This window comes from Pituophis catenifer, unplaced genomic scaffold, assembly GCF_029215685.1.
Source record: "Pituophis catenifer annectens isolate HBS135680 unplaced genomic scaffold, rPitCat1.0.hap2 SCAF_1, whole genome shotgun sequence".
NCBI lineage: Eukaryota > Metazoa > Chordata > Lepidosauria > Squamata > Colubridae > Pituophis > Pituophis catenifer.
Genome location: NW_027256881.1, coordinates 32,485,538 through 32,501,875, shown reverse-complemented (window position 1 = coordinate 32,501,875; position 16,338 = coordinate 32,485,538). Strand labels below are relative to the sequence as shown.

Below are 16,338 nucleotides of genomic sequence, written 5' to 3'. Positions count from 1 at the left end.
ATCTTCGCTATTGGATTTTGGACTGCTGCACATGAAGTCCTGTATCCCTAAAGGTTATACTGATGATACAAGGATGTACTATCAACAGTCTTATATGGGCTGCAGCCTGTGAGAATAAAATTGACATGGTATAGCTAAATATCTATGGAGATTCTCAGTCATTCAGGTCATGGTTGAAGAGCTGAAGAAGCTTCTTGGATGAGAAACAAAATGTCTTCAAAGAAAAAGAAAAACCAGAAAGTTTAGTTGCCTCTTGAAAAAACATATTTGGGACAATTGACATGATAATTAATTTGAACAAATGGCATGTCAGTTACTGCCTTTAGAAGCTGAAAGCTCTAAGTCATTACCGCAAGCATTACAGGTAGTCCTCAACTTATTACCACAATTAGAACTTCCATCACTAAGCAACCTGGTTAAGTGAATTATTACTTTGGAAACCAAACAGGCCATGCCCTCTATGAAGTGGAGTGCTTTTTTTAGTCCAGTGTAGCAGCAATCTGTCACATGGTCCTCTGTGGAATGAAGGGCTACTAATGCCTAAGTAAAGAAGCTACACTGGCTGTATTTCCTTTTGTGAATAGTGGCAGTATTCTTAAAGCAGCTACCTGGTTGAATAAGTCTCATCGTTCTCAGGCAATGCTGGAAAGGAATTCTAGGCCAGCTAGGACAATCCTTTGCACTGTGGATAAGTACTGGGGAGCACAAGTGGGCACTAGAGAATGTAATCCGGCAAGTGTTGTGGGTGGTGGGAATGTGGATTGTGGGCCTGGTAGCAGCAGAAGTAAATATGGCCTGAATATTTATCACGACCAGGGGATGCTACAACATTTTTTCAGCAGTTTTCACACTTGTAATTTTGAATGGTCGCTGAATAGTTGCTGAACAAATGGATGTTAAGCAAGGACTAAGTGTAACAGGCTTTTTTTCTATAATATGTTACTTTGAATGAATATTAAGATTTTAGTTTTAATGCATTTCCAAGATCAATTCATAGGGTTGATTGACTTTTATAGTACCAGATGATATGAGACTATGATATAAAACAATTTTTATTGATTATGAATTTAAGAAAAGCCTGCTGCTAATAGCGAGACAAGAAAGGCTAACCTAATGGGAATCAGAAAAGAGAAAGGTACCACTCCACCAACTCCATATTTCAAGGAGCAGAGAAATACACAAATGTTGCTCCCTTATTGCAGTAGCAAGTTGATCTTTTTTTATTCTCTAAACAATTTACATTCTTGTTTCTGCTTATAGTAGTTTCATTCATCTGCATAGATTCTGAACTAAAATACTTTTTCACTCTTACACATATTATATGCTACTTCTTTTAGAAAAGCAGATGAAAAACATTGTTTTAAAAATAAATATTTCTGAATTTCATTGATGGTATATGTTATAGTGAACAGCCCTTCATATATAACATATTGTACAAAACACTTCTGCTCTTATTTTGGAATTTTCCCTCAATTTCTAAAACCCAAATTTTATTTAGCCTTTGATTTCTTAATATTTAATTAACCAAAGGAACTAATTCTAGTTTTATTCTGAACTGTCAGCTCTATGCTTATTCAACAGAAAAAAAGGATCTGGTAAGGGAAAATAAAGAAGCACATTATGAAATAATGTTTAAGTAAATGTAGTGATTAAGGCACAATGCTGAGGGAGAGTGTGAGTTGTAGGCAGTGAAGCCAGGTGAGTGACTTTGAGCTAGTTACTCTTTGTCAGTCCTGGGAAGAATGATAATTCACTCTGAAAATCTTGCCAATAAAACTCAGTCAGGAATAACTTGGGAGTCCATCGCGCAAGTTGCTAAGTAATTTATCATTAGAATAAAATAATACCATTTGTTATTATTCACATATTGTTAACAGGTGAAGTGTTAATACCACTTTATAATGCCTTGGTAAGGCCATACTTGGACTATTGCATTCAGTTTTGGTCACCACGATGTAAAAAAGATGTAAAAAAGCAACAAAGATGATTAGGGGACTGGAGGCTAAAACATATGAAGAATGGTTGCAGGAACTGGGTATGTCTAGTCTGATGAAAAGAAGGACTAGGGGAGACCTGATAGCAGTGTTCCAATATCTCAGGGGTTGCCACAAAGAAGAGGGAGTCAAACTATTCTCCAAAGCACCTGAGGGTAGAACAAGAAGCAATTGGTGGAAACTAACTTAGAAACAACTTAGAACTAAGGAGAAATTTTCTGACAGTTAGAAAATTAATAAGTGGAACAACTTGCCTCCAGAAGTTGTGAATGCTCCAACACTGGAAATTTTTAAGAAGATGTTGGATAACCATTTGTCTGAAGTAATGTAGGGTTTCCTGCCTGGGCAGGGGGTTGGACTAGAAGACCTCCAAGTTCCCTTCCAACTCTGCTATTCTATTCTATTCTATTCTATTCTATTCTATTCTATTCTATTCTATTCTATTCTATTCTATTCTATTCCTCTATAGCTTGAAAATAAATACAAAAACGTGTCTGCATACAGTTTTATTACTTTATATCACAATGTAAATTTTTATAGTTTTAACTACTGTATAACTATGAGGAAGTTTTTGAAGAAATACAAAATAAGAAGCAGTTAGACATTAGGAACAGTTGGTAAGCATTATATATCAAATAGACCAGTGGTTTTCAATCTTTTCTATACCACGGACCTCTTTTAAATACCTTTTGTGGCCATGCACCATGGCCACAGACCTCCAAGACTTAACTCAAGATCTAAATCATAACATTTCTTCAAGCTTTTGTGGATCTCCTATGACATCACGGCCGCCCCAGGGGTCCGCAGGTTGAGAACCACTGGAGTAGACCACTGTTGTGAAAAATACACATAAAAAAACTTGTCTTTCTACATTTATATTTTTTGAATTTTGCAAATCAGTTTGCCAATTAAAAAGGGAAGAATACCTAGAAAAAAGTGCAAACAAGCATGAATATATTCTAAAAATATACCAAAATGAACTGCATCCATAAATCTGTTTGCAAAATTAAATTATACAGAACTGAAAACATAAACTAGTATCATAGAATGTGCAAAAACAAATTTTAATGAATGCATTTTTTTAAAAAATAACCTAAATGATTTACCAATATGAAAAATTAAAAGAAACTTAAAGAACAGGTTCTCAAATCTTAATAATCCACAAATTTTAACAGATTTCCATCTATGATAGGTTTTTGCAGCATCACATGCAATTTAAATAGGATCAATCCAGAGGTGGGCACATAATTTAACAACCGGTTCACGTACTGCAGAACCAAAAATGTGAGTGCGAGTGTGCATGTGCGCAGCTTCAAACACACGGCAATTTCATGCATATGGCTTCCAGCACACCTTCTTGGACAGCCACGATGAGTGGGCAAGGTGCAGAACTCAGCTGTTCTGTGTGGGCGGGGTGAGCGAGCCAGAGAGTGAGATATATAGGATAGGATAGCACCAGGTGGGTGCGCGGGACTACCGCTACGGGCAAACTTGTCCGAACCAGCAGCAGCCCACCTCTGGATCAATTCCCCAAAGGAACATATTCCCAGAATAGAGTCTTAGAGTCACTAACAGATCAGAGGAAAGGTACTATTTCATTTTAAATGTGAAAAAGTTTGAAGCAAGCAAGTAAGAGGATATTTAAAATATCTATTGATGCTATCATTGTTTCTTTTTCAGCCAAGACAAAATCAACTCAGATTTATAGGCAAAAGAAAGAGAGATGGGTTTGTGACAGGCGTGCAACTTGCCATGATGACATGCCTGCTAGGAATGGAATCTGCTGTCTAAAATACTACTGGGCAAGAAAAACACCCATAATCAAAAGCCTTCAGCTTCCAAGCAGAGTATCCTCTTATGAGAGGGTAAGAGTTCATCATTGAAAATTGGATTTCAGTATATCCTCCTATGAAAAAATTTCCCTCTATTTGGAAATTATCTCTCCTTTCCCCAAGACTCTCATTCTCTGTGACACTGAGGAAGCTACCCTCAGGAGCAGGACAAGTGTCTAATTCCAGAAGGTCTTGTCCACATGTCTTGCTGTCTTTATGGGCATCTGCAACCCAACCATCTTTATTTCAGTAGAAGTTTCTTTTTTGAAAGCAGCAGCTCATCACACTGAGCAAGTACTTTTTATCAGGCAGACCATTAGTTATTGAGAATAGGAGAGCATACAAGTTTAACAAATTTTTGCCATCATATTAGACACTTTCCTGAAATAAATCAAAAAACATTATCTTCTCTGTGGGCTTTCTACTTTCATATACTATTTACTGGCAAGTTGGACATTCTTGCCATTATTTTACCTAAAAGCTAGTTTTATCATATACTTTTACAGCATTGGAATGTTCCAAAGGTGCTTTTTCAAGAGGCAACTGGACTTTCTGGTTTTTCTTTGAATACATTTCACTTCTCATCCAAGAATCTTCAGCTCATTTAGAGTGCTTTGCCTTTGAAGTGAGAGGATAATGTGCTTCTCCCCTTTTCTTTTGCTTAGAAAGCGCCCTTCTTCCTGTTTGTTCACTCTACTTATAAGTGGCTAATTGCTTCCTCTTTCCAGAGTTCGAGCTATAGTGCCAATACTTAATCAAAAATGTAAGTTTAATTTAAGGAATAGGTTGAAAAACTAAATTTCTTTAATAAAGTATATTCCTCTGGGTGAATATATGCTCATAAAAAATCTTAACACATGTAATTAACTTCTACAGGATTTACTCAATAATGGTTATGTTGTAAACTGATATACTTCTTGGGGAGAGGAAGGAACTGAAAAGATTAACTTTGGTTTTTATTTATGTCAGTACTACCATGACACAGTATCAAACTGCGATTTTTCCCCCTCCAATTTTAGACATTGTTGCAACACTATATAAACAACTTGCATTCAAAATCAAAACCAAAAGATTAACAGATTTCAAGACAAGTGTCTGCTATGCTTTAAGAAATTGTTGGAAACAATATACCTAAGAAGTGGCAAGAAGTTGAAAAATTTAAATATTACTATACTATAATATAGTTGCTGCAGAAACAAGTGTAGTGGTTCATTTGTGTATTAGAAATATCAAAATAGTATTTTTTTAAAAATGCAAAGTATGAAGCAATTTAGGAAGAGCTGTTCTGCTTATTCTAATTATATAATGAATTGCCAAGAATTATAAATTTGATGTAGGGGAGCATTGTAAAAAAATTGAAAGCTGACTAAAGAGATAATCTTGAAAATATGCATAAGTGAATGAGTTATCGAAGTTTTGGTATGTGACCATTCTACCATACCTACACTTTAGGGAAATACTGATCTTATTTTACGCCTTCTTGTACTGTAATTTGTAAGGCTCATTACATATTATATCCTAGAAAATGTGAGACTGATACAATTGGCAAATTGCCATGTAAATTTCATGAAATGTTAAGTAAAATTAATGTTATCTTTCAATTGATACAAAATTAAGGTTAAGGTTGGCTACAATCTTAAAAAGTGTTCTGTTACACATTTAGAAGCATTATTTAAAGGTAAAGGTAAAGGTTCCCCTCGTACATATGTGCTAGTCATTCCCGACTCTAGAGGGCGGTGCTCATCTCAGTTTCAAAGCCGAAGTGCCAGTGCTGTCCGAAGGAGTCTCCGTGGTCATGTGGCCAGCATGACTAAATGCCAAAGGCGCACGGAACAGTGTTACCTTCCCACCAAAGGCGGTCCCTATTTTTCTACTTGCATTTTTTACGGGCTTTCAAACTGCTAGGCTGGCAGAAGCATTATTATACTTCTTATTCTTATTCTTAAGAAGTATTATGTATAGTACTTAGAGGCAGTAAATCTAAGATCAGCCCTAATAAATTTGATTTATGGATAGACACAGAAGTTTGTACTTTTATATTTTTAATAGAGTTCTTTAGGCATTTGTTCATTTATTTGATTTTAAAGCATTATTTAAAATCAAGATCATTATTTATGTCAAGATTAGATACAGGGCAGAGAAAAACTGTTGTATATTCTAACAAAATCTGTTTAGTGTAGCCAAGGAGTGATATTTGGAATTTTTTAGTGTAATCCTTTATCAAAATTATCAATGAAGCCCTAAGACAGCTGTGTAATATTGTTTTTAAAATTTCTCCAATTCTTTCCATCAAGGTGGCTAGAGAAATATATTAATCTAATATGCACAGCCCATATCATGATGACCATCCTGCAATTATCTTTGACATAAAACTCCCATTCTTGCAAACATTTATATTATTGTAAAAGACAGCTTAGAAATAAACCTACAAGTATTTATTACTCCATCTGACTATCCAGTACAGAATAAATATTGTGTAATTGCAAAATTAGAATGAAAAAATAAAATCTGGGAGTATAAAAATTTGCAATGAAAAGTTGGAACTCTTATATATTTAATTTTACACATATACCATGTTCGATATATTTATTAGATCAGCATATAAATGGCTTCAATGGCTTTTGGGATAGGGCCCTATCCCAAAAGACTGGAATGCTATGATAAAACTCAAGAGGAACTTCAACAAACTATTAGGTTACTTCTTGCTTTTTCATCAATTTTGGAGACACATTCAGTTTTTGGTAATGTCAGTGTTGTGCCATACTGTTGACTGTCCACTGTGTTCCATGATATATCCAATGCCTTGGAAATATTTTTGTACCATTCTGCTGAGGGATACCTTTCAACAATGAGATCCCTTTGATACTTTGTAAACTCTTTGCAGACCATAGCTTTTGCTGTAAGAGGCAACTGAATAAATGTCAGAAAAATCCTAGTAGACCTACTTAAGTTTATATGGGCTCGATCAGATTCTCTTTAATTGATGGCAGGTGTATATTGACTACTATTTAACTTTAGTTTGAATGAGATTGGTTAATTCTGAACACAGCTACAGCCCTATGTGTAAAAGGAGTGTGCACATCACATCATCACTTTATTTTTTTTTTATATTTTTCCCCCTAAAAGATTTTAGTTTGTTTTTCAATTGTATTGTACAACTTACATGTTATATTAAAGGTGGAAAAAATTCTGAAATGATTCATCCTGGTCTGATTGTTTAATCTCTCAGAAACCTTGCATTTTAATGGGTGTGTGTAGATGTTTTATATGCACTGTATATAGTAGAAAGTAGATGTGCATTTGGTGGAAAAGCAAAATAAATGATATAAATGAAACAAAAGCAGAGGAATTTTTGTTAGCAGACTGATCCCCCAAAATGCAGAAAATCTGTAAAGATCGGATTCTACTTCCATAAATGTAAAAGAAAAAATAGAATGAAGGTTGGAGGTTGGGAAAAAAAACATACATAACTCAGGCTGAAATTTTCTAGTTCTAGAAACTGGAGCTTCAGCTTTGCATCCTCAGGAACAAATGAAAGGAAGTCAGCAAAGCCAGACTTGTTTGGTTATGAGGGATTCTCAATAGAAGGTCTATATACAAATATCTAGAAAATATTATTAAAACAATTAGAATCAAATTCTTTGCAGATTATTCCAAGGCTATTCTGTATTTTTTATATCAACCATTAAAAGCTCAGTAGAAAATTCATATGGATTTGTATAGTAATAACTATTTTGGCACTGTGAACAATATATCAAGGGAAAAAATCCTCACCTAAATACTGAAAGTTGCTACAGAAATGTTCAATTGTCCCAGAAGGATACAGTCTTATGAGAGCAGAGCACCTATGTTATCCAGTTGAATTTGCTAGTTAGACAGCAATTAAGGCCTCCAAGAGAATGAAGGCTTTTCCCTCCAAAGCTATTCCAAGATTAGTATTTTTCCCACTACATTGCAAGTTATACAGCCAAATATTCCTTAATGAAGTAAAAAAATATTTTCTATTTGCTTTGAATTTGAAATAGCTTCTTTTCTCCCTTACATTTTTATTCCCATATTTCTTGACCTAATGCATTCACAAAATAACATAAGAATTATCCTCACAAATTGTTCCATCATAGTGAAAATATGACTCATAAAAAGCATTAGCTCAAATCCCCAATTTTAAACGTAAAGGGGAAGTGCAATAAAATGGTCTGACCAAAATTGTACAAAGGGAAGCCTGTTGTTTGATAGACTTAATCCTCACTGATAGATGGAAGTGACAATTGAGAAGCTGTTCCAGGTAGAAGCATGCTTCTATCTCATTTAAATCAAGGTGAGTGTGACTATTTGTCTCAGCAAGTGACACCTGGTCAATGTTATCTGAAATCTAAGCTGGGTTAGGCCTTATGAATACCTAATACTTGAACATGTGACCACCAAAAAATACAAGGGCTGGAGGCAAAACAGAGAAGTAAAATATAATCTTAGAACAAGGGTGTCAAACACATCGTCACGTTATCATGTGACGTATCACTTTTCCCTTTGCTAAATTAGAGGTAGGTGTGGCCAGCATATGATGCATCTGGCCCACGAGTTTGACACCCGTCTTAGAACATTAAGCCATTTTGTATATCATTCCCAAAAAACTACATGGATATGAAATTAAAAGAGTTGATTCAAAGGAAATATTACCTTGCCTAATCATTTGACTTATATTTCACACATAGCTCAAAAAAGCTGCTATCCCCTTAAGAATCTGTGATCCATCCAGGTCATATTGTGCAGACAAATAAATTTTTATTCAGCTTTCCACTGATCATAAAGAAAAATCTGCAACAAGTACTGTTATCAGTATTTTTGCTACTGTTTCATTTCAGTGTGTTAAGTTTATAACTAAGAGAAGTTACTTCCATTTGTAACTGAACTTGAAATTATACAATTCCTATTTGAGATTTTAATAACTATAGGGCTACAAATACACACAGTATATCTTTAAAGCTATACTTTAAAACAAGTATTTTGCAATTTGATTTCTGATCATTGAAGACATTCTAAACAAAAAAATGTATGTAAAACATCAGATATTTTTCTCTTATTTTTAAAATGTACTTGGAAAGGTTGAACATTAACTTTTAGGCTATTATTAAATAGCTATTAATTTTTGCTCACTTTTAATTGCTACTATTTAACACTCATTTTAGAAGTTTCTTCCATTTGCTAATAATGCCACAGTATGGTATATTTTTTGATGTTACATGTTTACATTCTATTTTGAACAGATTTTTAAAATTAACTTTACTTATGCAAAAGCATCTTTTAGAGAAGCAAACAGAAAATACTGCATAGTGGTCTGTGTAAGGCCAAAGCAGGACAATGACAGAAAGCTGGGCTAATTTACTAGCTTTTTATACAGAAAGGGAAGTTCTCATTCCAAATGCTATAGGAGGACTAGAGCCATCATTCACTGATCCTTAATCCAGTGTATGCGCAGAGAAGGCGGGCTTTCAGTAACAATAGTCTGGTGGAGCCTGAAGCTTCAGTCAGCCTGCAAACCTTCCCCCTTGCAGAGCTATGTACAGTAGCCTACACAGCACAATAAAACAGAGTTCACATACAGGCTTAATAAAAAACAAAAGTTTTCTAGATCATCTAATCCAAGGGTGAACAAAGGGGGGGAGGAGAAGAAAAATAAGAATTAAAAAGAGAATGTGTGTGGGGGGGAGATTCAGCCTTTTTCATTTGTGACCATCAAAATGGTTAAGCATCGAAAAGTCAGAGGGAAAAAAAGCAATTACTCCACCTTCCCTCTTTGTGAACATTCTTCCAGCATGCTGCATTATTACACCACTGTGGCAGAGAGCTATTCCTATAACATCCTTATTGTTTTCTGTAACGCTGACATATGCATTCCTGAAGACTGCATACACTACCTCTGGTGGGAAAACTTGTTAACAGACTCTAGACACAAAGGAAAACCTGCCAATTGGTTTAATAAATAGCAAGAATTACAACAGCCTATAACTATCAGTATACCTCAAGCAGAACGCCAGCAAATCCTCCTTGCATCAGACTGCTTTGACAAAGCACACTGCATGCCCACAAAGTCTCTGCCACACCCATCTTCTCGCTGCAGAATCTCCACAATACAAAGCTTAATACACTTCCAGCAAATCACCTATAAACTCCCACACCCCTTACCCAAATCCCAACATTCCCTTGAAGGAAGGTCTCTTCTCCTTCTCAAAAAGTATCCTTCTCCTAGGTGGCTACCAGAACAGGGTTCTGATGACCCACTTCCAAAACTTCTACCAATTCCTTCCATGTTCACAAGTTTAACCCCTCATCCCTCATAAACCACTTGAACCCCCAAAACCTTTTCCACCAGGCAAAACCCATGCTCCCCCGCCTGCTTCTTTCCTTTGGGATCGGCTTATCTTTCTCCGCTTCTCAAACCCTTTTCTAAATCACACCGCTACCAATCCGCCCTCCTTCATGTCACAAGCTGCTTTGCCCAGTTCGGCTGACAATTCCCTCCGCCTCAACACACAAAAGAAAAACGGTACTTCCAAAGACCACCTTCCCCGACCCTCACATCCCCGGCCGTTTTCTTTTTTTTTAAAAAAAAAAAGCCGTTCATTCCCACCGCACGTATTTCAGGGCCTCGGAAAGCCAAGCCAATTTACTTGGTCCCCGCCCTGTACGCGCGCGCGCGCGCGCGCACGCACACACATTTTTTGGCCTCAAAGCGCCTTTTCCACGACCATCCCTTCATCACAAAGCCCAGCAGCCACGCCCCTCGGACATCTTCCGGGAAATGCGTTCCTCCAGCAGCTTTCCACAAGCTGGCGCTCCTCCAGATACGTCGGGCTGCCTTTCTCAGCGTGCCCGGCTAGCAGGCCGGGTTAGACGGTGCTGGGCGATGCCGAAAGGAGCACCGGCGTCCGGAAGCCGCCTCCGGACCTCCCGCCCGCCCGCCGTCCACTCACCGGGAGAGCCTGGGGCGGCGCCCTTCTTGGCGACCGAGGGCTCCTCTCGCTTGGGGGGCAGCGGGGCGCTCCGGGGAGGGATGGCGGGTGCGCGGGGCTCTTCCCAGTGCGGAGGTGGCAGCGGGGCGCTGCGGGGAGGCTCCCTCTCCTTCTCCCCCTTAGGGGCGCTCTCGGAAGCGGCAGCGACAGGGCTGGTGGTGGTAGAGACGACGGGGGGAGTCGCCCAAGCGGGCTGGGGGAATGGGGGCGGGCTGGGCGGCTGCTCCCCCGAGGTACCCCGATCCACCAGCGGCGGGGAGGAGGTGGGCGCCGGCGGGGCCGTAGGCGCAGTGGCGGGCTTCCTCTCCCTCACTTCCAGCTGCTCGTCATCCAGCTCCTCGTCGTCGTCTTCCTCCTCCTCGTCGTCTTCGTCCTCCGGGTCCCTCACAAACTGGTATTGGAAAAGGGGCTGCTGCGGTTGCCGCCGGTCCTGCTCTGAGGCGGCCGTGGTGGAAGAGACCAAGGGAGATTGGTCCGGGTCATCCATGCTGGTCTCCGGGCTCTTTTCTCAGGAACAATGAGCCAGATAACAACCGCCGAGCGATAAAAAGCAGAAGGGGGGGGGAGAGCAAAAAAGGGCTGGAGCTTGGCGCGCGAGGAGGGGCGGAGGCGAAGGAGGGAGGGAGGGAGCCAGGCAGGCAAGACGGGCGGCTGCGCAGCCACCGCCGCTGGGAGAGATGCTGCGATGCCGCGGGAGAAGAGAACAGCCGCGCCAAGCACGCCGCCGCCGCCACGCCCTACTGAGTCACCGAAGGCGGTTACTGGCGCGCGCGCAAAGTTGCAAGTTCTGGGCGAGGCGCGGAGAAGGGCGGTTCCCTTCGCCCCGCCCTCTCTGCCGCCAGCCTATCCGAGCAGAGAAAGATAACCGGGTGGGCCAATGGGAGGGGGGAGGGGGAGAGAGCTGCAGTTCCCGGAGGAGGAAGAAGCCCTGCCCCCTTTTCTTTTGCTGCTGCTGTATTCTTCGGCGAAGGAAAAAAGCGGTTGGGCTGGGCCACATGAGGGTTAGCGTCGCTGGTAGGGTACAGTGGTAAAGGGAAAGACGGAAGTTCGGCGCCAGGCTCGGAAGGGATTTACGCGCTCACAATTGCACGCTGGGTGGCGGGGGGCAGGAAGAATTGGGAGACTGCACGTGCAACCCACGGCCAGCTGTAGTCATTTGCAATTTTGCCTTCGCTGCCGAGTGCTTTACGGCAGGGGTCTCCATCCTTGGCAACTTTAAGCCTGGAGGACTTCAACTCCCAGAATTCCCCAGCCAAAGCTGGCTGGGGAATTCTGGGAGTTGAAGTCCTCCAGGCTTAAAGTTGCCAAGGATGGAGACCCCTGCTTTACGGGGTGCCATAAAGTTAAAGGAGCTCGCAGGTAATATATGCACCTTAAACAGCTAACACTATACGGCAAAGATGCTTGAACAAAAAAATTTACAACTCAAAAGTAACGCCTTGTGTATCTTAATATACAGGTAGTCCTTGACTGAAGGAGCACAATTGAATCCAAAATTTAACCGCTAAGAGATGTTTGTTAAGTCAGTTTTGCCCCACTTTACAACTTTACTTGCCACAGTTGTTAAGTGAATCACTGCAGTTAAGTTAGTAATAGGGTGGTTCAGTGAATCTGGCTTCCCCGTTAACTGCTTGTCAGAAGGCCACAAAAGGTGATCACAGGACCCCAGGACATTGCAACGGTCATAAATATGAGTCAGTTGCCAAGCATCTGAACTTTGATCACATGACCATGGGGATGCCACAATGGTCAGAAGTGCGAAAAATGGTCAGAAGTCCCTTTTTTCAGTGCCTGGTAAATGGTCACTAAATGAACTGATATAAGTTGAAGACTACCTGTAGTCACTTTGTGACGGAGGCTGCATGCTGATGGACAGATGTGATTACTGTTAAAATTTAGGAAAGGTAAACATGTGAGAGTGATGGCCTCTCCTTAGATTAGTGTTTGTCAAATGTGGCAACTTTTAAGATACGGAATTCTGGAAGTTGAAGTTCACACATCTTAAAGTTGCCAAGTTTGAGAAATACAGCTTTAGACTATGAGGCCTTCCAGAGCTTTCAGTCTGAAACTTTTAACAGATGAGGTTGAAATTGTGCTGAGGCAGAAGTTTTCCTATGAACTGAAGATTTCATCAAAGCAATCTGAATCAAACTGTCTTAATCCATTCTTTATATTCAAGTAATATTTGTTGTAGAACATGAAAAGCTGCATTAAATCAGATGAGCCAAGGTATTATATTCCAAATTTAGTATATTGATTTTAGCGTAATTTGCAAAAATATTAAAAATTACAATAGCATTTGTGCTGAATCCACCTTTTTCCAATATACATTTAATAGCATCAGAGGCTATGGCATAAAGAGGTGTGAGGAAAATTGGTTATCTTGCTATTCCAAAGTGGATATTCCACCTTAAAAATATCTGTCACAGGGGACTGCACTGAATGTTGGAGCTCAACAGTATAAAGCTGCAGATTTATCATAAGGAAGTAAATTCTATTAAACTCAATGGAACCAACTTTATACATACAAAAATAAAGACGTTTAGGGCCAGTTGCCATTAATATGCTGGCATATTTCTCCATAACATCTGAAATTAATAGCACAGGGATACACTGAGCCAGTGTCTGGATACAGTGATAGGTTGCTGATAAATCAAACTTGACAGGATAAAAACCTTATGGGTGGGTGGACCCAACCTACAGGAACTGAGAAATCTGTTCTAAATGAGTTTACTATAATCCTACAGAAGGAGCAGGTTCATATTTTAAAATACTCTTAACAGTCATTGTCACTGGCAGTGCAAGTAACCTTTGGGCCTATGACTATTACCAGTTTTAGCTGGTTGTGTGCACTTTTTAAAGTAGATTGTCTAGCTACAGTTGCCTTTGTAGGTAATTGTAGGTTTGAATTACTGTGATTCTACGTGTTCCTGGCTTCATTTCTAGATACCTGCACAATAACTTAATTATTATAAATGAAAATTTTCTGTGAATTCAACTATTTATGGGATTGTCATTGCATGGCTACCATAGACTAGCTTCTCAGTGATACTTCCCACTTTTTGACCTATTTTCTCCCCATCCCCCAAAATACATTATTTAGATGCCTACTGAAATTTCATCTTTTCACTCAGGCCATTCTAGTATGAATGAGGGAGGCATCCTTTTTAATCTTTCTCCAGTGCATTTTTAATATATGTATAATCTGCTTTAATTTATGTTTTAAAATTGGTAAACGAAGATCCTTGTGGAAAAAGTGTATAAATATTTGAGTATATAAATAAGAATGAAAGTTTGAATGAAGAAACATGCCTTGGTAGTACAGGGGTTTAAGGCACCCTGTTATTAAGCTTATTAAGACCAGCTGCCTGCAATTACTGCAGGGTTCGAATCTCGCCAAGGCTCAAGGTTGACTCAGCCTTCCATCCTTTCTAAGGTAGGTGAAATGAGGACCCAGTTTGTGGGGGCAATAAGCTGACTTTGTATAAATATACAAAAGGATGAAGGCTATTGCTGAGCACATTGTAAGCCGCCCCGAGTCTTCGGAGAAGGGCGGCATATAAATCAAATTAAAAAAAAAAAAACATGAAAAGTCAAGTGTTAACCAGGGGCTTAAAATCATCGGTGCTAAATACATTCATAGATAATACTATACTCCTATCACATGATAGGAATAAAAATAAATGTCCTCTCAAGTTGGAGAAAGAGTATATAAAACATGTAGATTAGTAATTATAGGTAAAAGAATTTCCTAAAATATCTGAAATGACACATTTTGATGTTTCAACTTATTTAATTAAATTTATTTATCTATTTCTTAAAATTCAAACTTGGATCTTTCATAAAGAACTTATCTTGCTATTATGTTACAAATCGTAAACAGTGTTCAGGCTATTTGAATGCATTGCTGATCTGCCTGAGCCTAATGCTTTTAGAAAATCTGCCCCATCATGTTAATGAGTCCGAAGCATTGCTAAGCAATACTTTATTTTATTGGCTTTCCAGCTGCAAGAAATGCTTTAATTAGTATTTCGACACTGCGTAGAGTTGGATTTGATAGCATAAATGGTCATATTCTTTGAAACCTGATTTCCATTTTGGCAGGCGCTTGTAAATTAAGTATGGTCTTTGAAATTATAAAATGATTTATCTAGTAGTACCTTTAGGACTACTAGATCTAGGCTATAAAAGTCTGGATTATAATTAGGTGGCAGCAAATTGTAACCTAAAGTTCATCTAATAGTTGCCTACGTTTTTCTCACCCAAATCTGATAGGCCGACCTATGTTTAAATTCAAAATAGTAACATATAGTTGTCAAAACAATCCCAAAAGCTAATGAGATACTTTGAGTTCTTTTTTAGTGGGACATTTGATTCAATGAATGAACAATTGACACAAAAATTGCATTGCCATAGGAAGAAAAGAGAAGAAAGAGGGCAGGGAAATAAATTAACATTTATTTGAAATCTTCTGAATCTTTCAGATTTTTTTTTAAAGCCTCAGCATTTTGATCTTCTGTGAGTAAATGGGACTTTTAGCTTGTCCATAGCTCATAATAATTTCTAGAGAAATGTGTTATAGGACAGCTCCTTCTTTAACAATGTTGTTGATACTGAAAATAAATACATTACTACCTGCCAAAATATTCTTCCTTGAAAGTGATAAGAGAAGATGCAACAATACTGACATTTACTCAGCATAATAGGTCCAGCTTCTGAGTGTATTCACTGGCCTGGTGAGAGCTGGGAAACTGTTTAGAAAATGTAGCTTCTGAGTGCAGGAACTGGACTGGTTAGCATCTCTGCTACATTTTCTAAACAGTTTGCCAGCTCTCACCAGGCCAATGAATGCCTTAACTGTTGTTGCTAATAAGTCCTTTTACAGCTCATTTCCCAATACAATCCTTTATTGTTTCTTTCTGTTCATGGATGTTTTTATTAAAACAAGCAAATATTCAGTGGCCTGGATCTTAAGATGAGTTTCTAAAAACGAAAAAAAAAATCCGATCTTTCTTGACATGCCCAACAGAGTCCAGCAAAAATCTGATGCTGGGCTTCAGAGGTCTCTTGTGAGGAATTGGAATGGAACATACAGCAGAAGAAGAATCACCCCACACAGGACTTGGTTCCTAAAATTTTAACTTAAGGAAGCTGATGTGCGTCCCTCAGTTTTCAGGATAGCTGCTGAGGGAAGAAAGGAAACAAAATAGGATGAAGATTAGACAATGAGGGAAAATGAAAGAAAAGCCTGCTTAGGCTTTGTAAAAGGGTTAAAATCAATAGGCAAGCAGGCTTCCCAAGCAATGGCTAATCTTTGCATTCAAACTCTGAGACATCAGCTCGTGGTCTTTGCTCTTCAATCTGCTCATTGATGATCAATAGCTATTTTTACTCTTCTTAAAGTATGGGGAGTGTCTCCATTTACCCTGCCCCAGAATCTTTGAGGACTGTCCAAGATGTCCACAAGGAGGGAATCAAAGAAGTCAAGTTGGTAGTCTTAAC

At 38.9% G+C, this 16,338-nt stretch overlaps 1 protein-coding gene across 5 annotated transcripts in view; it reads right to left on the bottom strand.

Annotated features, from left to right (window-relative positions):
* The window catches only part of RTN4 (reticulon 4), a 40,918-nt gene extending 29,393 nt beyond the window's left edge, over window positions 1-11,525 (bottom strand). Inside the window, exons 1-3 of one of the 5 annotated variants that reach the window (XM_070932246.1) lie at window positions 11,009-11,507; window positions 10,848-10,925; window positions 10,204-10,240 (exon numbers count right to left, since the gene is read on the bottom strand). In XM_070932246.1, coding sequence (XP_070788347.1) covers window positions 10,204-10,240; window positions 10,848-10,925; window positions 11,009-11,323 — 430 coding nt within the window. In that variant the 5' untranslated portion in view covers window positions 11,324-11,507. Of the gene's footprint in view, window positions 1-10,203; window positions 10,241-10,797 lie in introns of all 5 variants that reach the window. The other 4 variants (XM_070932241.1, XM_070932240.1, XM_070932242.1 and 1 more) reach the window with 4 other exon arrangements.
* Between the last annotated feature and the right edge of the window lie 4,813 nt (window positions 11,526-16,338).